The sequence below is a fragment of the Rhipicephalus microplus genome, chromosome 2 (assembly GCF_043290135.1).
Source record: "Rhipicephalus microplus isolate Deutch F79 chromosome 2, USDA_Rmic, whole genome shotgun sequence".
In the NCBI taxonomy this organism is placed as follows: Eukaryota; Metazoa; Arthropoda; class Arachnida; order Ixodida; family Ixodidae; genus Rhipicephalus; species Rhipicephalus microplus.
The window spans coordinates 137,777,257-137,803,143 of NC_134701.1; the positions used below are offsets into that span (position 1 = coordinate 137,777,257).

Consider the following 25,887-nt stretch of genomic DNA (forward strand, 5'->3'; position numbering starts at 1 on the left):
CTGCCAGACTTTGATTCCATGCTCATATTTTCAGTTTCGTATCCCATTTGTAATGTTATTCGTTTATGATCACTACCCAAGCTGTTAATGCCTTCCTCGTCTATCGTCATTTCTGTCAGTTTGTGGTAAATTCCTTCAGTCATGAGACAATAATCAATACTTGATTGCTTGTTTCCGACTTCCCATGTGATCTGGCCGTCACATTTAGGCCCCGTGTTAACTATCTCCTGACTATGTTGCTCGCAAAGATCTAGTAATAACTTCCCATTGGTGTCTGAATATCCGTCAAGGTCATGTATGTGGGCATTCATGTCCCCTAGAAGGATGATTTCGGCCCCATTACCAAATTCCTTAATATCCGCACTCATGCAATCCACTATCTCCTGATTCTTTTCTCTGCAGTTATTCCCCGTCCACAAGTAGGCTACCCCTAGCCACGTTTCCTTTCCACCTACTGTGCCCAGAACCCAGAGGTGCTCTGAACACGTCTGTTTCACTCTAACCCATTTGGCTCCGCGATGAATTAGCATTCCTACACCCCCACCTTTCCTTTCCGATATGGTCCTGTTACACCCTTCCCAAACATAATTTTCAATATGTGGTGGCTCTTCCAAGTCTCTAAGGTGTGTTTCTGTAACCGCATACACGCCTATCTGTTCTTTGTTTAACTGCTCCTCAATCTCTATCCATTTTGCCTTCTTTCTGCCACCCTGCATGTTTATGTAACTAATTGCAACACGCGCCTTTTTCCTTTTTCTTTTACCTTTTTTCTGGTTTTTCGCAATTCTACCTGTCAAAGCGTCCTCCTGGTTGTTTTCCCTGTTACGAGCTACCCCGGACTCCGAAGGGCCCGTGAGCCCCCCAAAAAAGCTACTGCGCGTCCTGCCAGTCGCCAGCCCACCTCGTGTCCAAGCCTCTTATCGAAATGAATCTTGTCTCTTTGGAATCCACCCCACCTGTGCACTTCCCTGTTTAAATCCACTACCTGGAAACCCTTCTCTCGACTAATTCGCCATATCTCTTTGTTTGCGTCGACAACCGCTCTTTGCAGGTTGACGTTGCGTACTGGTACTTCCGGTACTGTGCATACTACAATTTGCACCTGGGGGGACACGGCGCGCATGTCATCCACCCCTTTCGCCAAGGTCGTCGCTAGTCCTGACGATTCTTTTTTCAGGACGTCATTTAGCCCTCCCGCAATTACAACGAGGTTACGATTGTTAGCTTTAGCTGCGAGTTGTTCACCCGCTTGACTCATTACTGTCCCCAGCGTTTGTCCTGGGAACGTCCCTATCGCAACTCTCTTGTCGCCTTTCACCCTTTCTTTGATTGCCGCTGCGCATCGGACTAAATTTGAGTCACCGGCGATGATGACCTGTTCAGACATTCCTTCTGAAACCTGCACCTGGCTGCTGACTAGGTGACTAGCGTGAGTCACGGCTGCTGGTTTGCTCCCTCCCTCCCTCAAAACTACTTCCCGGTAGCTGGGCCCTGTGGCCAATGTATCTGCCTTTGTCATGCCTGTTTCCTTCATCTCTCCCGCACGGGGGGTCGTCGCCATAATGCTTCCGCCGTCACCTGCGTCTTCGTTCCCTTTCACGACCTTCGATAGGCCCTTCTCGGCTGCCCGGAGCCTTTCTTCCATGGCTGACGTTTTCTCTCGCTCCTTCGCCAATGCATTCTCCAGCTCTGCGATTTTCTCCATGAGCCCACTCTGGACCGCCATCATATTTTTCATTTTCTCCTCGAACTCGCACTGTCTACACTTGGCGTCATCTTCTGCTTTCTCCTCCGCACTAACTTCCACCTTCCAGCCTACCCCGCACTCTGAACACTTTACGGTCTTTTTGACCATGGCTAGCTCAGTTTACCGATGCCCACGTGTTAGAAAACTGTACTAAAATACACTGGTCTAAGCCAAAAAGAACCACAATAATAAATAAATACGCTACACTTCACAGCACCTGCGCATGCACGTGGTCGGTCTACGCGCAGGCCTCAGCCACGTGGTGGCTGGAGAAAAAAAAGACACAGTACCAAATACTAAAAAAAAACGTACACCGTAATAGACCTAATCAAGCTTTACGCTAGCGCCTTACGTTCTCATAACGCTACATACAGAGGCAAGCTGGAAACATGCAAAAACACTTATCTGTAGCTGTCATTCCGGAGCTCTCCAAAAACACGTCCGACCTCTACCACCACGCAACGAGTCCAAAAAACCGCATATGCACCGCCATCTAGCGGACATTCCAAGGACTAAACGAGAGGAGGCACACACACACTTTCTTACGGCTTGCGCTTCGTGTCTACTTCCCGCATTTAACTACCTCGAGTTCATGCTATATACTAGTTCACTGTATTCATGGCACTGCGGCACAACGCTCGCTAAACCTTTCTAAAACCAAGGAGGTTATGCCCAGTGAGTATAAAGTAGCAACCCTTTCTTGTCAGATTGTGCTCAATGTACATGCCAATGGCTGCTAAGGGGGAATGAGAGACAGGAGAATTCGGCTTTTAGCTCACGTGCCCGCTGCGAATTTTTTGTTGTTCAACAACGCACAGAAAAAATCTCTCACCGGCATCACCTTGGAGGTCAAAATGTAAGACTGGTTACACACTACGACTACTACTACGACTACGAGGGACGAACAAGTGGCACTATAAGGAGCTTTGCCCCTAAAAAAGAATAGAAGAACCCGCGAAAAGAAAGCCGTTCAAGTTTCGAAATGCCAGCGGAGATAAGGAGACTACCCCAGTGGCGTGCGCGAGCGATAGCGAAGCGAAGCTGTTACGGGTTGGATGTCAGACTGGAGTTTTGTGGACAGGCAGCGCCAGCTGTCGACGAAGTTTCGAGTAGCGCAAAGCCCATCTCCCTTGCTCAGTTTGCTGCGCAAGCAGGTGTAACTACAGCGTACGAAACTACAATTGAGCTCATATTAGGTGTATGTTCGCATTGAAAAGGAGCTCCAAATTTCTATTCGCTAGTCGGACCCGTCACCAAACCGCCAAGAAATGCTTGCTGGTACACTCGCCAGTACGATGACGAAATGAAGAGCAGACAGAACAGCTCCGCGCTATACGAAAAAAGAAACCTGTCGGCGCTAGTGTTGCGTTGTGAATTGCCACGGACGTAAATGAGTCAAGTTTTACTGATTTCTACAACATTCGCGAAGCAGAACGGCGAGAGCGCTGCACAAGGGCCGTTGCGAACGTGTTGGGTAAGCGAATTACTCGCGTTCTCCCCAGCCGTTCGCTTGACAAAATGTGATAATGTAGGCCTTCTCTTATTGTTTCGAGTTGCCTTCACTGAGAACCGCGGAAACTTTGATTATGAAGCTTAATGAAGCCTCTGACCGTGGTGCGCACCGTGCAGCCGTAGACAGGTGACGCGCGCGATAAACATCGCAGACGCCGCGACAACTGATAAGCTGAAGTTGTCTCCCCAACACATGCCCCATTACGCACGTAAAGCTTTTAAGGCTCCAAGTTCCGGCTTTAATTCGGAAATGCGACCACGTACGTGATACCACGTACGTCAAGTAGATTGCAAAATGATCACGCCCACAATCAGTTTTTTCTTGCCGTGGGTCTCCACGATTGCCAAAGTTACCTCGGAGGCCTTGGTTAGGACTTTCGTTGAACACCGATAAAGTGAACGCGCATATATCCCCATCTGCAGTATATACAAACAGATGACAACCATCAATGATCAAGAGGACATTCTAGCATGTGTTATAAAACATATCAACGCACAGGAAGAGAGACATCTGTGGAGAATTTGGCAGGAAAGGCGAAAATCGCCAGGGCTATTCGTGCCGGAGAAAGCGAGCTTCGTAAAATAAATTGCTCGTGTACATGCACTTCGTCACTTTTGCATGATGTGTATGCCCACGTTTAAAGAATTTTGGTGTTACAGAAAGCACGTTGGGGTTCTTACTTCTCACTCGATGTCATGCGATGGTCCCTTACACCTAAGTTGCCAGTTGCAGTACGCCTAATTAGTTGCAACAAGTTTCGCATTGTACCCATAGTTTGTTTTGATGAGCTTCCTACTTTTCTAAAGTGAGGTTGAATTGACAGAAGAAGCTTGCCAGGTCTTTGATTTTCAAGAAACCATGCCTCAAGACCAACGGAACAGGAGGGCCTATGTACGTTCGCTTGTGGACGGCTCTTTTTGCACTACCCATTTATGGCCGGCGTGGCGATAGGGGAACTGGAAGCGGCGTTTTTCGAAGCGCCACCTGGGCAGAGCCTGACGCCTATAACCTTAGACTTTTGAAGGCCGCAATTGAGCTGCACGGCTATGTGTTGAGGTGTTATGCTCGCGCTTTGTGCGGCAACGTTATTGAGGTCCCGTCACTGGACGTGATATGTGTTGTTTGACAACAGTGTAACACGCCGCCATACGAGTTCGATGATGTGGCAATGGCCCTGTGACTCAAGCAAGCTTGCCAGCATGCTGCTGTGTACAACCAAGCAGCTGATGTGCGTGCCACGTTCGCGGCACAATCAGGAACACAAACGGTATGTAATGCTTATGTTTCCTGTGTTCGCGCATTCTTATCGTCGCTTGTGCAGCAGTGGGTTGCGTTTCGCACTTTCCGTTGCGTGAAAAGAGCAATGGAAAGTAAAAAAAAACAAAGTCAGTAAGCTCACATAACGATGGGTGGTGCGTGTTTTGAAACTCCTGTGAGGATCTCACAAGCTTTGCGCGGCCAGCCAATTCAAGCGAGTGCACTTTGAAAAAGCCAAGTTTGTACGACAATACTTTTTTGGTTGCGATAAAGCATGAATAAAACAGTGCTTTCAGGGTGTATACATTTAAGCAAAAGAATCTAACAAACAACCACTGTTATCGTGCTGCTGTTAGATTACGTGTGCATCAAGGCCAAATTTGTTTTCTATTTATTCTCTTATGCCCAGAATATTAGCTCGTAAGAAGACTTCACAATAACAATTTCGCAATGTTAACTTAGACTTCGTCGTTGGAAAAAAATTACATTGCATTTAAAGGTGCAGTAGCATCATAAGATAGAATTGACTTAGCTTGAAAGATAAATTATGTTAAAGAGACATAATCATGACAATAAGATGCTACAGACATGTGGTTAGTGACACTCTGTTTTTGAGGAACATCGTACTTTTTATGGTATTGTCACTTCATTAGACAAATATCAGCACTGGTGCTTGCCAGGGTTACATGTGAATATTTCTAGCATTTAGGAGATGTACCACTTATACCTGGCTAATTTAATTGCATTGATAGCAGCCAGGTGAATCTGTTGAACTTAGTTATTCAGTCACCTTGATCTTTTATTCCGGTTATTTTGTTTTACATTATATTACCATAGTGCTTGTGATCAATACAGAGTATTCTGACTACTGATACAATTTATGGCAAGGTAGTGGAAACTGCTGTTATTGTGCCTGCCTCTTCTTTTGCCATCATAACAGGTACGCTGTTTATTTTCGCCATGAATCAATAACAAGACATTCAATCGCAGACCTAAACAGAATAGCTGGGGTTGTTCAATAAGCTAGTGTTCCACATGTTTCGTTGCAAAGGGGTGTAGTTGTTGCTGCTTAACGTCCAAAAACCATCATATAATCATCAGTGACACTGTAGTGGGGAGGTACAGAAATTTTGACCACCTGAAGCTCAATAATGTGCAGATAAATCTAAGGACAAGGGCCTCAAGCATGTTTTCTTCATCGGGAATGGGTTTAATAACAACATGACTCTTACTCACATTTGCATTCCTTTATACTGCAATGCTAACTGCACTGAGATCAAGAACTGTTGTAGTAATAGCGCACAGGGCAACAGTTCAGTTCTGAAGTTGTTTTAAATTTCTTCACCATTATGTGTTCTTCACCCTCTGTACTTTAAATGGAAAATTTACAAGGAACTCCCTAAGAGCATCTCAATTTTGCAGTTCATGTTTTGTCAGAAAGTCTGCAATGGTACTGTTAAGTGTGAGTCAGTGGTAAGACATTCATTTTTATGCATACAAAAAGCTTAATGAACTTTAGTTGTATCCTTTTCAGGAAGACATTTTTGGAAAAGCAGTAGGAGTTGCTCGTCCACCTGTTTGTGTACAAGACAGTATACTATAGAAACACTCCCCAGTGCCTCACTGTACAATGCCTCAAACATTTCGTACATCTTACAACATTTGGAATATTGCTCTCACTGTGTTTTGCTATGTACATTGAGTGTTATGCATGGTACTGCATAAAACCTGTCCAATAGCGTGCGCATTTGAAAATTTTGCATTGTTAGACATGACACTAGGTGGAAACGGCTTTACACAACAATCTTATTTCTAAGATGAACAGTTGGGTGAGTTGATGAGCAATAAGAGTTGAAGAAAGAGCGGAAAAGAGGCCCATATTATAGTGAAAAAAGAATGAAATGCTCAGGACGGTGCGCTACTAGAAAGGGAACTGTGATGCCAACCACAAAAAGATACACACACATAATAAAACAAAAAAATTGCAAGATTAATGTATCATGCAGTCGCGGAATGAGTACAAACGTGACTAAAATAACCATACATGTGGTAAACTCGAGCTTATAGTACTGCGTTGCCTTGTTTTCTTTATTTCTATTTCTCTGTTCGTTTGTTATCTCACTCCTTTTATTATGGACTGAAGTCCTAACTGTTTCACACTCTCGATACATCTAAGGTCAAATTATTTTCTACCTCATGGCATACCAAACTCTAGGACACAATATGCAAACCACCATCTGCTATATATAGGAAGTTTTGGATTTTAGGCCTGTGGTTGCTTATATCAAGGTGCCTATGCAGCCCAGGTACTTGTGTTAACTTTAATGTGGTAAATAGGCATAAGCCATGAAGTGAGGAATTAAAGATGAAAAACTTCTTAGGTTGGAGATGACATATGTATTCTAAAGATATCTGTACTAATTATGAACAAATAAAGCATCGGTGTATTACAGCTGTGTGATAATGTCAATAAGCTCCCATGCATTGGTAATTCCACATTTTTACGTTATTTTTCAGATATTTGTGAGCAAACATGTGAAGCCTTATATGAATGCAATGTTGTTATTTTGTTGGAATGACTGAACACTTCTACAAATTTTGCTAAGCGGATGTACAACCAACTCACCAGGTCTCATTTAGACTCTTATGCTAAAAACTGAACTTATGAACATATCACACAAATTTTGATGCCATAGGTCAAACTAATGCAATAAAGAAACTACAACATGCCTACCTGGATGGTGTCATTTTTCATAAAAGTCAGGCTAGCCTTATTATACTAATTTGCTAAACTTGATGTGTACATTGACACCAAGTTTCTTGTACATCCCATTTCTTTGGATTATGCTTATTTTTCTTTGGATTGTCCACTGTGAAATGCACATGTTAGTGTGCGTTATGATAAAGTTTTTTGCTGTAGTTTTACTTGCTATACTGCAGGGAATATTATATGGTAATTGGGTCATGCTGTGTATGTTCCTGGTGTTTTGTATTTGTACTGCATGTAAATATGTAAATGTACATATGCTTACACTGGCATGAGAACTGGTGTCGTTGTGGTTCCAATAAGATATTTCAAACACTGTATCTTTAATCATTTGAGGTATGCAACAGAAATTGCTGAAATGCTTCTGGCTCAATGCTATGGCTTGTGCTTTTATTACCAAGCACGCAGAGCAGATATTTTACTCCTCAGAATTATTGTGGAAGATAAATAGGTGACAGGCAAACAAACAGAAAGTTAACACTCTGTTCATGCATACATTAGTGAGTGCTTCAGCAATCGCATCATAATTGACGCGGCATGTTGCATAAAGAATGTGTAACATAATATGCAGGTGATGACACAGTGCTACAATGAGTAGGGTTTTCCAGTGTTGAGTCTATTTGCTACACCCCTGGGGGTTTCTTTGTGATGTCTACAAAGTTATGAATGGCAAAAAAGCCAACCAGTTTTCTTCGGTGCATATGGTATACTAGCAATTAAAAATTTTTAACAGCTGTTTCGTAGAGGAAGACTGTAACGCTGCACTTGTTTTTAATTTGTGCTACATCATCTGTGTAATAGGAGTGCCAAGTACACGTGGTCGTTCATAAGAGCGAAGTGCTTAGGAATTAACTTCATTATTTAGCGGGACACCTGTGAACTGCTCATTAGTGATGGTTGTGCTTGACATTAGGGCATGCCTTAGGCATTTTTAATGCATTTTTGTGATATTTAACAATTGATTGGCATATTGATTGGTAAGATTGTGGGGAGTCAGTGAGTGCTAAATCAGCTGAATATTGAGTTTGGTTTAGAGAACCACTGTGTGTCGCGTTAAAATACAAGTTGCGAATAAGTGCTGATTGCGGATACAGATGATGTTTCAGTTGCTCAGAAAGCAGGCGCTGCTGCCCTTGCGTTTGGCTCACGACAGTAAAGACATTTAGTGTAGGCGCGTTACTGTCCTTGTATCGCCCAGGGGCAGGGAATGCGAAGTCCGCTCTGTACATTGACCTAATAGGGAGGGTGGGCGCTGCGACAAACCTTCGTCCTTCCCTCTGCCGCTGAATAGAAATCTTGTGCACGCTCATGGGCACCTCTGTGTGTAAACTTTCTTTGTATTTTTATATGCTATGGGAAACGGCGGCGGTGGTGAAAGCACCGGTGGCAGATGAGAATGATGGAGGATGGCTTGCTCGCGCTTAGCAGCCGCTTATAGTCAGTCGCGGCAGAGTCTTGAAATGATAAAGATTTATTGCTCAGTGTTTCGTCCTCGTCTCTGAGGATTCTGTGCGGCGGCAGTCCCAGAGATCAATCTACAATGAAAACACAGGCGGTCTCGAAGAGCTCAGAACACGCCACTGCCATGGGACGCGTGCAGGTCGAGGCAGAAATACCGAAATTAGCTTCGCAGCATACGCCCATGGAATGCACCTATGTTTGGACATTTGAAGATACCTTTTGTAAAGCTGGTATTCATGAATTGCGGGCAAGTGAAGCACTGTCAATGTTGGAGAAGTGCTCAAACGGGCACATGTTTAGCATTTTTCTAGTGGCACGACACGACCAGCCGAATAGTTCGAAGCTGAAGGTGTTTACCTTGGCCTACATGACACCTTTCATTTTATATACTGGTCTTGCACAAGCGTAGACACACGCCGCTGCTACGAGAACAAAAGCTTGACGTGTCGCCTACGTGTTAGTAGCCGCTTTGTACATATAAACCCCCGTGCTAAAACAGGCAAGGTAGTGGTGACGCTGTGGTGCAATGGTTATTGTGTTTGCTTTCAGTGCGTGTTGTCCCAAGTTTGATTCCTGTGTCGTGTGTACTTGTATGCAAATGTCATGTTTGTGCGCGATTGCGTGGATCACATTTTCCAATATGTCCCTACGATGAGTAAAAGCAATAATCTCCTAAACACTAGTTTTGGGCCTGAAATATTCTCTTCTTCACGGCCGCGTCTGAAAGAGGTTTTCAAGGCTCTCAAAAAAAATAGCTGAAAAACTTCCGCTGCTTTTTATTCAAGCTCTGAATTGCGTTAAATAAAAACACCAACGTTACCTCCTGAATTTCCTTTTTCTCTATTTACTTCGTAAACAAACCTTAAGCCTTCTTCGAACACAAATGGGCCGTGTATCTCAAAAACAGAGCGGTTTTACCGGCAATACAGAGTTAGCAAAGCTTCATTAGTCTATTATAAATGAAATACGAGCAATAATTGTCAATGAATGAGTTTAATAAAGCAGGCTGATCACTAGAAAGATTCGAAGAGGACGGCTCTCACTGGACGGCTTTCACAGTCAATGTACACCCCTAAAACCTGCTTTGAAGGGGGTTTTGAGTGGTACCCTTATGGTGTTCAAACGACGAAAATGAAACTCCCCGTACACTCTACAAAAACACCAAAAGGTACCTCACAGTGCTGGTGTATAAACGAAGAAAACAAAACTCCCCAGAGACCCTACAAAAACACCGCAAACAACGGTGTTAGTGAAAACCTCATTTTGAAGGGAGTTTCACTTATTAACTCTGTGATGCATGCTGGAACACGAGCCAAAAACTCCCTAAAATACTAAAACGTGCTTACTGTGTAGGCGTTGATGGTTAACGTTCTTTGTTGATTCTCATTTGATCACGCTGTTAATTTCGCTCAAAGAGAAAGCCCGACAAGTTGGCCAAGTAACCATTCTGATACTTGAATCTCTCACTATGGTTAGCTCGAATTCTTCGAACATGGGCGAATGCTGGATCGAGTGGGAAAGGTTTTGTAACAGTTGGCCTGTGCTCAAGAATACTTTCGTAAAACTGTTAGCCACAGGCCTAGTTGTCGTACACTGGGAAGCAATTGTCTCTGTTTTGAATTATCTGTACGTTAATAGTGAATCATGACATTACAGAAACATCTTATGCACTTACAGAAGTCGTCACCTGGCAATCTAAGACGACTGAAGGTCCCGCGACATCAGAGCCGTTGCCTGCAGTGGTGTGCAAACGTGGAGAGTTCAAATGCCAGACAGAAAACACTTGCATTCCGGGTTCACTGCTCTGCGACGGGGTTTATGACTGCCTAGACGGACTTGACGAGAAGTGCGGTAAGTTTTTTTACATGTTTTTCTTTTTGCGGCGTCTTCTGTAATGTGAGAATTCCGGAGAGGTCCCACCCAAATGACGGAAGTACGTTAGTCTCCGCGAATAAAGAAATAGCCCCGTTCTTGTAGTCGCCAATGTTCTTCGAAGGCGAATCGCCAGCCGACTGGCTCATCAAGTCAGTCTGGAATGCGCGCAGATCGGCGCAGGCTTGTGTACACCCGTCTGCAGAATTCTGAAGTTGTATTCGATTAAAGTGAAGTTCCATTAATACATTGACCACTGCACATGTGCGACGCTCTTTGCATCCTTTCGAGATAGGAACACGAGAGTGTCTACCTACTTTGAAACCTGCAAGGAAGTAGTGTGGTAGTAATAGGGAATATTCGGGTCACAAATACCATTACGAGGTGCTCAGCTGCTGCGCAGGGGGGATTAAACCAAGTACTTAGATTATCATTTTGAGCAGAGGAGCTGTTTAAGCTTGAGAATAAGCCATGCATAGAGAACAAAGATTTATCATCATCCCTATCAAACATTACCTTCAGGCGCGTTGCTTGTGTGGCCTGCGCTATGTTAGTTATATTCGTCATCTGCTTTGCTCCCTGAACACTTGCGTGTGGTGCGGGCAGTCTCCCACTGTGCTGATTTATCAGCTGGGCACACAATTAGGACCTTGCTACATACAATCTTGCTAATAAAAGCAGTACTAGTGCAAACATTGCTTAATATAAAAATGTTAAATATAGCTGAATAAGGCTAAAATAATTAGGGTATGAATAAGAAAGGCCGTGGTTATTAAAATAGTGGGAATTATCAACATGGTAAGGCACTTTTCTCGGTCTACCGAATAGTTCGTTCATAGAGAGCAATATATTTGACGACTGACTTAACATTTTGCTAATTAAGAACTGCAATTTGAGACAGTGCTAAGTAAGAACTGCCTAATTAAGACCTACACTATTTTTTTTTACTAGCTCCGCTGTTCTTTCGGGCTTCACACCAATTGTGCGAAGGTGCCTTAATTTTTTTCTGGCCGAGACACACGGTAAATCATCAAAGTTATCGTTGTGCAGTATAAGGATGATAATAGAACTTCTGTTGAAAAATATGCGTGCCATTTGCCAATAGAAAAAATTTGTTACTGACACATAAAATTTACCTTGATTTCACATACAGATTTTCATCATGACCAAACAGGAAAGCACTACACTTTAAATACCGCAAGTTGAGTTAGGGTAGCAGAATTATCATTAAGCCATATTTCCACTATTCATATTTCTACCTCTATTATTTATGTAATCGGAATAGTAGAAATTGTATTCTGATAAAAAAGGAATGACAGCATCATGAATATCTACACTTATATTGTGAGGCCGTTTTCAGAAAATTACCCTAATGTTTCAAAACGATATTCTCACAGTCAGTAAGTAGGGAGCACTGGAAGAACAATCACGTTCCTCAGCAGAATCCTCGTCTGAGGGAGCATTTTAGATCTAATGAGCATTTGAGTACTGAAGACTGATTAGTGCCTTTTATTATTTTTACGGTAGACCATTTGCATTGTCTTTAGCTACATTCATTTTCTTCACTGTTTTTTTTTTGATTACAGGAAGCGGAGCACAATGCAAAGAAAACGAATTTTTCTGTGTTACTCGTACTCCAAGTGCTTGCCAGCCACGTTCTATGCTATGCGATGGCCAGGAAGACTGTGTTGGCGGTTCAGATGAAGCCCTGTGTGGAGGTAAGCAATAAAAATCGGTTTGCATGAAAGGAGCATGCGAAGGAGAAATCGCTTGAACAGTGTCGGGCAAATATACGCTTGTAAAATGCCAAACATCCCAAAAGATTTATTCAAATCAACTTCACAGCTGCTATAAATGTTATCGAAATCAGTCTACAAGCAACGTAAGTGCACATTTAATTCTAGAAGCAACGTTCCCAACGAGACATTAGAAGTAAAATTGATAATAATATTCATTCAGACTTTCATACTGCTCATATGTGACAACGTGTAGAAAAAATGCGCTATAAGCATTGAGATAGCTATTCAGTTAGTTTCTGAGCATACACAAATGCGATCGCTTTCGCTGTGGTTTTAGGTACCACACAACACAATGACGTCGTCACACCAACTTCTCAGTTCGGAACTTCTATGAAAAACCCATTGGCCGGTTTAAATGCATCAATATACGATATTTCATGTTATTGGTCAGCAGCAACTCGACATTACGTATAGGAGGAGATTTTATTTAAAGATTAGACGCTCAACGTCACTTTCCTAACGTAGATAAGGCTTGGTATATGCAAATATTTTGAAAGCGTGTTCTGATTAGTGTAACCTGCTTACAGACAACAGTCAAGATGCATAGAAAGAGGACCGAATATGTGGAGTCATAAAACCTATGCTTTCCGTGGTATCTATGTTTACCTAGCTCGAGGTCTCTAACAAAAGTAATTTTGGCCTGCCCAAGCATATTTTTACGCCTCATGGTGGTCACTGGGAGCTAACTCATCTGAAAAAGTAACATGAACTTTGACAGGTGTTGCTGCATCAAGCTGTTATGAGTTTTACATCAAGATGTTATTCATGTTTGCCATTCAGAAAGAAAATGAGATCGCTTAAGTTCAGTGGAAAAATAACTACTATTGGTGGAAAAGTATTCGGGCAGAGTAAAAAATTTGAACAGCGCCGCTGTAATTTTCATGCCTTAAAGCAATATTTTTGCATGAGTTGAATGTTACAGTTATTTCTAAGAGCTTATACTGCAGATTTTAGCGCGTATCAAGATGTTCTTGGAATTTTTATATTTCCAACGGCATCACCATCAGCGCACAAAAAAAGCACAATAACACAAGAAATGGTGCGACACAGGCACCGTCTAACAAGTGAATGTTTAATATAAAGGACGCGTTTCTTCCATTAAACTTTCAGTTAGACAGCACATGTGTCGTACATTTTCTTGTGTCTTTTGTGCTTTTTGGTGCGCTGATCGTGATGAGTGTGTTTCAACTAGCCCAATTTGCTACTTAACATTTTCCAACCGCTTTTAGAAACTTCTATGCATTGCACTGTAGAGTGTACACGAGTGCAAGCGGCAGTTTATTTGCAACTTTGTGACATGTAACAAACAGAGAGTAGGTCACAGTTACCGCTATATAAATGCTCTAGTTGTTTCTACTTTAAATATATTTTCGCAATTGTCTTTTCTGTTATTCTGCATTCGTGATGGAAGGGCTGAATATGTGCTTTATATGTTTTCTGTCCGTTCACTTGAAGCTAGAGTCACTCGGATGTGCACCGTATTATTGAGATTTAAGAGGCAATCACGCCACGAAAAGTATAGGGAATACTATTCGAACTAATTGCAAGTTAAACGTAAACAGAGAAAAGTGGGTGAAACCATGAACTACCTCCGGTAAGATCCACTTCTTGGCTGTACACCGTTAATCGAATTGGTGAAAAGTACAAGTATTAAGCGTAATGACAACCTTTGTTGAAGACCTTAAATAAAGCATGTTTTTCCGTGAGGATATGGAAGCACTCCTAGATGCTGCAGACAATATTTGCACACAACTGTGATTCAATTTTTCTTTCTTTGTTCTTATTCATACAGCGTGCCCAGCGTATTTCTGCCAGAATGGTGGTACGTGCCGATGGACAGCATTGTCTCGTAGCCCCAGGTGTGAATGTCCCCAAGGCTACAAGGGTGTGCGCTGTCAGACGACAGCCGAAATCAATGCATTAGAGAACAAGCTTACAGCAAAAGGTACACTTGCTACACATGAATGTACACACACTGCTCACGTTTTATACCGCTCTTCGATTCATCACGAATAGGCCTGATTACGTAGCTCTCCATTCGCGAATACCTAAACAAAGCAGTAGTTTATAATTATACATAGTCATTTATAACCAATTTTTTGACAATGATGTGTTCCGAGGATGATTTATTACAATTCAGAGCGAAGGCAAAAGTGGTTGGCCCGTAGAGACCACGTCCGATATCTTTATTCACCCTGTGCTTTGGGGCCATGTATTTTAACCCTGTGTATTAATAAGAAGAAATATTATAGCAAGTTGTCACTATTATTGCATGTTTCTTTGCACTCTTCCTTCGATTATAAGTAGTTATTTATGAAAGTGTCTGTCTAGGAAAACAAACAAGAACTTCCTTTGCATATATTGTGCCTAGAGGCTGTACGTAAAGGTTTTTAAAAAAGTAATCAGCCTACTAGAAACAAAACTACTGGTACATCATTGAAAAGAGTGGAGTTAAGTCAAAGATGAAGGATCGAATCGGCGAGAAATTGTTGAACCTGATATTTCTCCGGAGCCAACGTCTAGAGCACGGCGATTGTCGTGGTGAAAAGTTCCTTTGTCGAAACGCTCGCGGGGGTGACCTTCCTTATTCAGTATAGAGAAATTCAGGAAACAGGGTCATAACTTTGACGTGTCCTAATTCGAACTCACCGCCAGATGAAAGAATTGATTTTAAGAATACGTTAGGATAAATGTTATCGCCCGTAATTTGGTCTTAGCCATCAACGGTGGACAAGCTTACGACAAGAGGGAAGACATGGAAGAACGCACGGTTACTGTGCACTCTTATGAGAAGCTTATAATGGGGCACATTTTTCTGTGCAAAGTGAATTTATCACAACCTTCACCACATGTGTTTCTAATAAAACCTTAATCACCACTAAAGTGATAAGTAATTTTTGTTAAGATAAGATTAAGCAGTCTCTTCTTTTCCTTTGTCATTGCAGCATCCGGATCTGCTGGAGCTGTTGCCACTGGCGTTATAGTCGTGTTTGCTATAATTATTATAGGCGTAGTGGCAGCAATCGTCATCATAAGAAAGCGGCGAATGGCGAGGTAAGTATATTTTATAGCGGAGTTTTTAGAACCCTTACAAACTGACCACAGTGCCTTCAGCTTTGCCTAAAGAGATAAAACAAAGCCAGTATTTACCTCAAGTTTCCTAAACATGAACAAGATGTCTATAACTAGCCCATATAAACTCTTTGCTTGCTATTACGGCCGCCTTTAAGTGTAAGGCATGCCTAAAAGCATGACACATTATTCCCGACCCTCGGATGCTCAGCCGCTGGTCGCGGAATTGAATCCCGGCCGTGGCGGCCGGCTGAAATGCTCCAGGCCCGTGTAGTTAGACCGCGGTGCACATTAGAGAATCCAGGTGGTCCAAACTTCCGGAGACCTCTACAATGGCATTTGTTTTATTCATATTGTGGTTTTGCGACGTTAATATGTTATTATCCTTGCCCAAGCCTAATGACGTGGACAAACGACTCATTCCTTCGTGTATATGCCCTTTATGAGTTTACCTACGTAAGCTGTCTGCAACAAGTGGACGATATGGTATACGCGTCAAGTTGGGGATGTGCCCGTAGACGTTAACTACTGTAAACTGGCTTCCCAGATAATTGACCTCATGTCGTGCCTAGATTTTCGGAGAAAAAAAATAACCCAATAATGCTCGTAAAAGCTGTCCGAGCTTTTAGTGCACAACACAATTTTGATTTACGTGCTGTTATAATTCAGTTCTTTCTCTTTACTTTTCTGCTACAAATCCTCCAATCGGTTTTTTACTGCTCGAAAATGTATCCTAAATCCAATTGTTTAATTTTGGCCAGTGCCCATACATACTCCCCCTTTAAATACTCCTTTTCAATCAAAACTTTCTACATCACTGTCTTAAATTTCCTACAGCAACTAAAGCACCTTTTTACTCATTGATTCTTTAAAGTGTGCATTAAATGGTTGTCAAAATTTTATCTGAGAGCAAAGAAGTTCGAATTTCGATAAAATGTCTATCGTTATTTTGTCTCTGCGTTTGTGGGGCTTGCTCTTAGACTAATAGCACGAAAAACGGCAGCACATAGACTAGAAAACTAACACAATGTGAGCCTCCTATGCGTACTGCAGTTTTTCATCACTATTAATTTCCAGCATTTTTAACGAACACGCCCCGCTGCGGCAGTCTATAGTTTCTAAGGCACTCGGCTGCTGACCCACAAGTCGCGGGTTTGAATCGCGGCTGCGGCGGCTGAATTTTCAGTGGAAGCAAAATTGCTGTAGGCCCGTGTGCTCAGATTTGGGTGCACGTCAAACAACACTAGGTGGTCGAAATTTCTAAAGCTTTCCCTTGCCGCGTCTCTCATAATTATTTGGTGGTTTCGGGACGTTGTCCCCCACATGTTATTGATTTTTGTGTTCATTAAAGTATTTTTATGCTCCTTTTTTAGTTAATTTCACTCTGAGCTCTTCTTACTTCAAAGCTTGATCCGTCTATATCACCTTGTGCAGACTCACTTAAAGAATTCCCGCAAATTTCAAGGCGTGCTGAAGTTACTTGAATTAACTTTTGCTTCTAACAAACCAGTGAGGTATTCTGCACACGCTGCACATCTTTCTACACGTCTAGAATCATTTTGTGCTAATATTTTCACCTCATAGCCCTGCATTTGACTGGTCCAACTTTCTTATTTACTTTAGCCGTTATGGGCTGTTCCGCCAAAATCAAATTCGCTCATATCATTCACTTCTACACTGAAATAATCTTCGTAAGCTAGGCATTTTGTGCGATATTATACCTACCACGTAGTCAAAGCTATCGTTAAATCCAGGTATGAAATATGCCTGCGTGCACCAAGACATTGCTGTTTCGGCTTGTCACTAGACAGCATTTATTATTAAATAATTAATTTATTTATTTGTTTGTTTTTTGCTCAATACTCTCACTATCTTACTGTGCAGTTAAATCGTCTTTCTGGAAAGGCCTTTTTAGAGCATATTTTCTGCAGACGTCTGCTCTCTGTCACTAACTACGTGAGCAATGCACGTCTTTATTTTTCTCACTTGCGTACCTCCATTAGGCTGTCTTGTAAAATACGTAGGACGCTAAGATAGTAGCGTTGTGCGCATCTTGTAAGCAGATCACCAGAGAGCCATCGTTTCCGTATGGCTAGCTCGCAACATTTCCCAAATGAGTACCATATGCTTGAATTTTCGAAGTTTATTTATTCATAATAAATTCTGACTTTTCCTTACAGGAAATCTCCGGTGTACATCGACAATCCATCATACGATGCTTCAACTGATGAAATAAGTAAGCCGTGTTTTCTTTTTTCCTTGTCCGTAACAACTGCTTCGGAATTTCGAAAATTTGTTCTACCCAAAGCGTGGCGTGAATACATATTTAGATAGATAGATAGATAGATAGATAGATAGATAGATAGATAGATAGATAGATAGATAGATAGATAGATAGATAGATAGATAGATAGATAGATAGATAGATAGATAGATAGATAGATAGATAGATAGATAGATAGATAGATAGATAGATAGATAGATAGATAGACAGACAGACAGACAGACAGACAGACAGACAGACAGACAGACAGACAGACAGACAGACAGACAGACAGACAGACAGACAGACAGACAGACAGACAGACAGACAGACAGACAGACAGACAGACAGATAGATAGATAGATAGATAGATAGATAGATAGATAGATAGATAGATAGATAGATAGATAGATAGATAGATAGATAGATAGATAGATAGATAGATAGATAGATAGGTAGATAGATAGATAGATAGATAGATAGATAGATAGATAGATAGATAGATAGATAGATAGATAGATAGATAGATAGATAGATAGATAGATAGATAGATAGATAGATAGATAGATAGATAGATAGATAGATAGATAGATAGATAGATAGATAGATAGATAGATAGATAGATAGATAGATAGATAGATAGATAGATAGATAGAAAGAAGGAAAGAAAGAAACATGTACACTTGTGAAATACAGTGTGTCCCATCAAGAACCATGGAGGTGTCGTCAAACTTAGTGACTATATCTCCTTTATTATACTGACAGTCCTCGAAGAGTATATCACATATAAGTGTGTAAGATAATCGCTTCTCACAATGGCTACCGATCTTGTCTGATTCAATATAACGCCTATTTCCACAAATATTTCACTAAATGTTCATTCACTGTGCCTAAATAAATTATTCCTTGTCTCTTACTTCCACGCAGGACTTGTGAACTGATGGACTACACCCGAGTTTACAGAGCCAGCTTGCATGCTACTCTCGAAATGGAGAAAAGGATTCTTCGAATTCGAATTGTTTGTACTGTATTATACCGAGTTTCTTCATAGTGGGAATAACATACATTGAACAGTTAAACCAATCGTTGTTGTCGAGTTCATAACATATTAAGCAGATGCACAATGTACAATAAGAAGCATGATGCCATATAGGATGGCAGTAACGACATTTTTTCTTCGTAAAAGTGTGTGGTTAGAAGGATAATCGTCAATAAGTAACGTATAATTCGTGCTTACCAAGTATTGTTTACTGGGACAGACATTCAGTTTTCACATGTATTGCGACCTCACGAAAATTATATTCAAATCAAGTGTGACAATGTAAATGTCGTGAGGCTGAATGCACACCCTCTAAACCCGTCTTCGCTTCAAGGCTACCTGGAGTCCTCAGAGCTGGCTTCACTACGGGACAAATTGGCATTGCTAGTGTAGTCGCCGCGCTGCGAGAGATCGCACTGGATGGATGGATGGATGTGGCTGTACCCTTTAGATCGGGCGGCAGCTAACGCCACCTAGCCGTAATACTTAGTGAACTAACCATTACATTTATCTTTTTTTTCCTTTAAATAATGAAGTTGAGGATTCGTACTTCGCAGTGAAGGGTTTAATTTTCACTCGTGCCTTGACTTTAGCCACCAATCAGATAACCTCCTTCTAGTTAAGTCTACCCGCTTAAAGTCTATTTTGCCCTCGCTGTCCCTAAATCCCAGTGCTTTGAAAAACTCTGCGCCATCATCCTGAACTACAGGGTGAAGCCCTTTACAGAACATTATCAAGTGTTCGGCAGTTTCTTCTTCCTCTCCACACGCACTGCATACTGTGTCTACCCCTTCGTATTTGGCCCGATATGTCTTGGTTCGCAGTACTCCCGTCCTGGCCTCAAACAGTAGAGAACTACCCCGAGTATTATCATAGATCCTTTCCTTGGCAATTTCCTGCTTAAAAGTTCGATAGATCTCTAGTGCCGACTTCTTAATCATGCCCATTCTCCACATGTCAGTCTCCGTTTCCTTCACTTTCTTCTTAACCAATAGTTCTTTTTGGTTTAGCCACCTGCTGTTTTCTAAGTAATTACCAGTCAACTTCCTGGTTCGCTTCCTCCATTTTGTATCGACATTCTTCATGTACAAGTAGCTGAAAACCTTCCTAGCCCAACGCTCCTCCCCCATTTCTCTCAATCGCTTCTCAAATTTTATCTTGCTGCTAGCTTCCCTGCCCTCAAATGATGTCCATCCCATATCACCTTGTACTCCCTGATTTGGTGTATTCGCGTGAGCTCCTAAAGCAAGCCTACCTATTCCACGTTGCTTAATTTCTAATCTTGCTTGAACTTCTGATCTCATGCACAAGACTGCATTGCCGAACGTCAGCCCAGGAACCATGACCCCTTTCCATATTCCTCTCACAACATCATACCTATTGTAATTCCACAGTGCCCTATTTTTCATGACTGCTGCATTCCTGTTACCTTTAGTCGTCACGTATATTTCGTGTTCCCTCAGATACTTGGTCCCATTGCTTATCCATACGCCCAGATATTTGTATTTATCTGTTATCTCTAGCGTGACCTCCTGTATTCTAAGCTGACTACCTTCGTTGTCATTGAAAATCATGACTGCTGATTTTTCCTTACTGAATCTAAAATCTAACCTATCTCCCTCATTACCGCAGATGTCCATCAATCTCTGCAAATCTTCCTTGTTGTTGGCCATTAGCACTATATCATCTGCGTACATTAATGCTGGTAGCGCCTGACCAATAAGTTTTCCTTGTTTGACAAAAGAGAGGTTGAAGCCCAGTCCACTTCCCTCTAATTTGGCCTCTAATCCTTGTAGGTACATCATGAATAATAAGGGTGACAGGGGGCACCTCTGCCTAAGCCCCCGTTTTACCTCTGCAGGCTTGGATACCTGTTTTTCCCACTTTATAACTACCTTGTTACCTTTATAGATACCCTTTAAAAGATTAGTGACTACATGTTTCACGCCTAGTGTGTCCAGTATTCCCCACAATTCCTCTTGAACCACGCTATCGTACGCTCCCTTGATATCCAAAAATGCTATCCACAGGGGCCTGTGTTCCTTTTCTGCTATTTCGATGCACTGCATCAGAGAGAACAGATTGTCTTCCAACCTCCTGTGTTTCCTAAACCCATTCTGCAGTTCCCCCAGCACCCCGTCATCCTCTATCCATGCCTGCAGTCTTTCCTTTAAAATCTGCATCGCCAGCCTGTAGACCACTGATGTCACTGTTATAGGACGGTAGTTGTTTATGTCGGCTTTGTCCCCCTTTCCTTTATAGAGCATGCTCATCCTGCTAAGTTTCCATCCATCGGGAACTTCACCATCGATTATTATTGTGCTCACTGCCTCTCTCAAAGCCTGCTTAGACTTCGGACCTAATGTCTTTATCAGCCTAATTGGAATGCCATCTGGGCCTGTTGATTTACTACTAGGAACCCTTTTCTCAGCCCTTTCCCACTCTCGTTGTGAAAATGGAGCCATTGCACCACTTGATTCGTCCTTGCCTATTGTGGTGCATAAAGTACTTCTTTATTGAAATTTTTCTGTCACTCTTGTTCTTATATATTCAATAGCTTCGTCCCCTTCTAGCCTGGCACCTTGGGCTGTAGTTATGAAACTCTGCTCTAGGCTCGTCTCATTTCTTAGGGAGTTGAGATGGTTCCAAAATTTCGCAGCTGCCTTTCTATTTTTTTATGTACTTCTGCCAGCCACTGAGCTCCCTTTCTTCTAATCTTTTCATTGATCAGAAGAGATGCATCCTTTCTACAGCTTAGAAAGGTTTCCCAATTTCTTTCAACATCATATGTCGGTTCACCCCACTGCTTAGCATATCTGTGTTCCCTACAGGCTTCCTGACGTTTTGCTATGGCTCTCTTAACTTCCTCATCCCACCAACTTTCGGGTTTGTGTCTTCTTTTCCGGGGTGACTTGTCACGCGTCTTAGCAAGCTCTAGCTCAAAGAGTCTAATTAGATTCGTGTATGTCCACACTGTCTTATTATCCTCCGTGATTACTTTCTCAATTTGTTTAGTGGCTATTTCAATTTGCCTTTCCGGATAAAAATTTTCCTGTAGTTGCTCATCTTGTCTCCTTCCCACTTTCACTGCTCTTCCAAAACTTAGCTTGATACGTTTTTGATCACTACCCAGACTTCTGGAGCCACCTTCATCTATGTGCATTCCCCTGAGCTTATCATACATCCTATGTGACATCAGTGCATAATCTATCGTCGACTGCAGCCTTCCTACCTCCCATGTTATTTGCCCTTCACACTTCTCGGTACTGTTGCAAATGATCAAATCAAGCCTTTCACGCATATCCATGATAATTTTGCCTGTCGGGTCGGTATACCCATCTATATCTTCTATGTGCGCATTCATGTCTCCTAGTATAATTATCTCGCACTCTCTTCCTAACTCCTGAATGTCCTTTGATATACACTCTACCATTGCCTGGTTTTCCTCTCTGGCCTTTGCTCCCGTCCACAAGTACATGAAACCAAGGAGTGTCATTTGACCTGCCACTTTCCCTTTTAGCCATAAATGTTCCTTGCACTCCTGCTTGACCCTTTGCCTGTCTGTACTTTTATGAATGAATGCCCCAATACCACCCCCCATTCTGCTGCCTTCTGTTCTATTACAATATTCCCATGCGTAGTCCGGATTGTTCGGAAGTTGTTCCATGTCCCTGAGATGTGTTTCTACAGAATCGTATACCATCGGCCTCTCTTCTCTTAGCTGTTCTTCTATCTCTTCCCACTTCAGCCTGTTCCTACCACCCTGCATGTAAATATACCCTATGTCTCAATTGGCTCGGCGCTCGTGGCTACGTCTATTTATGCCCCGGACTCTACCTATCTTAGATATTGGTGCCACTTTGGAATCGTATCTGTCCATACCACCTGTCGAAGAGTCTCCCTGGTTGTTTTCCTCGTTACTAGCTATCTTGCACCCCGAAGGGCTCGCTTGCCCCCCAAAAAAGCTACTGCACGTCCTGCAAGTCGCCAACCCACCTCATGACCTAGCCGCCCATCGAAGTGAATTCTGTCTCGTTGAAAACCACCCCACCTATGCACCTCTCTGTTTATTTCCACCACTTCAAAGCCTTTCTCTTGACTCATCCGCCATATCTCTTGGTTTGCGTTGACAACCGCTCTTTGCAGGTTGCTCACGCACCGGTACCTCCGGTATCGTGCATATACGTGTACCTTAGGAGAAGTGGCGCGCATGTCATCGACGCCTTTCGCCAGTGTGGCTGCTAGTCCTGGTGTATCTTCATTTAAGACATCATTTAAACCGCCTGAAGTTATCACGAGGTTTCGTCTATCAGCTGTTGTTTTGAGTTTTGCGCTCGCTTGCCTCATGACTGCTTCAAGCTTGCGTCCTGGGAACGCCCCTACTGCAACCCTCTTGTCACCTCTTACCCTCTCTTTGGTGGCTTCTGTGCATCGATTTAAATTCGAGTCCCTGGCGATTATCACATGCTGTGACTTTTCAGCTGGAGCGCCCTGCACCTGGGGGCTACTTGCACCTGTGACGCCGGCTGCTTTGTTCCCTCCCAGCCCCACCACTACCTCGCTGAAGCTAGGCCTTGCGACAGTTGAACCGGCTAAACCTGTTTTTTCCAAACTTGCTTGCTCTTCCTTGTCCACCGTTCTGGTTGCCGGTTCCCTACAGTTCTCTCCGTAAGCCGCTTCTTTGTTCAGCTTCGCTAGTTCTTCCTCGGCGGACTTCAGTCTTTCTCCCATTGCCCTCGTTTTCTCTTGCTCTGTCGCCAACGCAGTCTCGAGCTCGGCGATTCTCATCAGCAGTTCACTCTGGGCAACCATCATTTTCTCCATTTTTTCCTCGACCTCACATTGCCTACACTTTGCGTCAGCCTCTTCTCCATCCGCTTCTACGCTTGGGTCCACTTTCAAACCCACTCTACATCCTGAACACTTTACAGTCTTTTTAACCATGTCTTTCTGACACCAATTGTCCCTATACTCGATAATTACTAAACTCGAGCCCTGAACTACGAGAAAAAAAAGAAAGTCTAAGCTCTACTACAAAAATTTGCGTGTCCAATGTACGCGCACCTCCCCCATGGGGTGGCAAAAGAAAAAAACAACAACAAAAATTCAAACACACGCACCCGCACTAACTAATATATACCTGGTGACTGGCCCCCGAAAAAAGGCGTACCATAAAATAAGTGCGACGAAGATTTCAACCGCTGCCTTATAATTATAAAGACAAGCTCAAAACATGCAAAAACACTTATGTGCGCAGTCGATCCGGAGCGCTCAAAAAACACGTCCATCCACCGTGGTGGTGGTAGTGATTAGAATGAAGAGGAAAAAGGCACCTAATTTCTGTCTGCCTTCAGGCGACACGGCGCAGTGCCTTAATGCGCAGTGACAGCCCGAACTGAACCCAGCCAGGTGGCGCCACCACTGTGTGCCAGTGGTGGCGCCACCTGGCTGTGAGAGGAATATGGAAAGGGGGCATGGTTCCTAGGCTGACGTTCGGCAATGCGGTCTTGTGCATGAGATCAGAAGTTCAAGCAAGATTAGAAATTAAGCAACGTGGAATAGGTAGGCTTGCTTTGGGAGCTCACGGGAATACACCAAATCAGGGAGTACAAGGTGATATGGGATGGACATCATTTGAGGGCAGGGAAGCTAGCAGCAAGATAAAATTTGAGAAGCGATTGAGAGAAATGGGGGAGGAGCGTTGGGCTAGGAAGGTTTTCAGCTACTTGTACATGAAGAATGTCGATACAAAATGGAGGAAGCGAACCAGGAAGTTGACTGGTAAATACTTAGAAAACAGCAGGTGGCCAAATCAAAAAGAACTATCGGTTAAGAAGAAAGTGCAGGAAACGGAGACTGACATGTGAAGAATGGGCATGATTAAGAAGTCCGCACTAGAGATCTATCGAACTTTTAAGTAGGAAATTGCCAAGGAAAGGATCTATGGTAATACTCGGGGTAGTTCTCTACTGTTTGAGGCCAGGACGGGAGTACTGCGAACCAAGACGTATCGGGCCAAATACGAAGGGGTAGACACAGTATGCAGTTCGTGTGGAGAGGAAGAAGAAACTGCCGAACACTTGATAATGTTCTGTAAAGGGCTTCACCCTATAGTTCAGGATGATGGCGCAGAGTTTTTCAAAGCACTGGAGTTTAGGGACCGGGAGGGCAAAATAAACTTTAAGCGGGTAGACTTAACTAGAAGGAGGTTATCTGATTGGTGGCTGAAGTCAAGGCACGAGTGAAAATTAAACTCTTCACTGCAAAGTACGAATCCTCAAACTCACTTTTTAAGGAAAAAAAATAAATATAGTTTTTGGTTCATTAGGTATTACGGCTTGGTGGCGCTAGCCACCGCTCGATCTAAAGGGTACAGCCATATCCATCCATCCAGTGGTGGCGCCACCTGGCTGAAGGGTTGTGTGGACTCATTGAAAATGCGCTCGTTATTTTTACCAAAACTCAGTAATAAAAGCAAACGTCTGGAGCCGATTTCCACAGCTTGAGGCTTGAGTTGATGTAAACATACCCTCAATGAGGCCAATTACCTAGGCTGAAATATTATTAGAATTAACCCTTCAGCTCAGCCACCCTTCTCTTGAAAACTGAACAACGCAAGCAGTAGGAAGACATGACTGGCAGGCTGCGCACGAATGCTTCCACGCTAGCGCCTCGTATGAGCCAAGGAATGCATATGCAATGGTGCATTCATGTGCCTTTATCAGTACTCAAGAATATTGTCAGAATTCGCACCTTATCTACACAGCTAGAGTTAACAATCGCTGATTCGCAGTTTTGCGCCTAATGCTGAGCGCCAATGTAACCGTCCGTGTGCGTGTCTCCATAACAATGTCGTCGCCATCACGCGAATTTCGGCTGTTAGAGGTTTTTCACGCAAAGAAATGTAAAAAACAAAAACAATGAATGAAAATCTACGTCTAAAATAACTGGTTATGACACAGCATCTTGCTACCGCTTATACTTAACGGAACCCTGCAACACTTTTTGAGCATGGTCAGAAAACGCTGCCGATCGGTATAGTAGAGGCTCCCGACAACACGCGAGCCAAATAATAAAGCACAGCACGCGGCCTGGAA

At 42.8% G+C, this 25,887-nt stretch overlaps 1 protein-coding gene across 1 annotated transcript in view; it reads left to right on the top strand.

Annotated features, from left to right (window-relative positions):
* LOC119169735 (MAM and LDL-receptor class A domain-containing protein 1) overlaps positions 1-18,830 on the top strand; it is a 269,301-nt gene extending 250,471 nt beyond the window's left edge. Inside the window, exons 60-65 of the mRNA XM_075886845.1 lie at positions 10,423-10,596; positions 12,204-12,335; positions 14,209-14,361; positions 15,362-15,470; positions 17,669-17,724; positions 18,679-18,830. Of these exons, the coding sequence (XP_075742960.1) occupies positions 10,423-10,596; positions 12,204-12,335; positions 14,209-14,361; positions 15,362-15,470; positions 17,669-17,724; positions 18,679-18,692 (638 nt within the window). The 3' untranslated portion in view covers positions 18,693-18,830. The remainder of the gene's footprint in view (positions 1-10,422; positions 10,597-12,203; positions 12,336-14,208; positions 14,362-15,361; positions 15,471-17,668; positions 17,725-18,678) is intronic.
* The last annotated feature ends 7,057 nt before the right edge of the window (positions 18,831-25,887 follow it).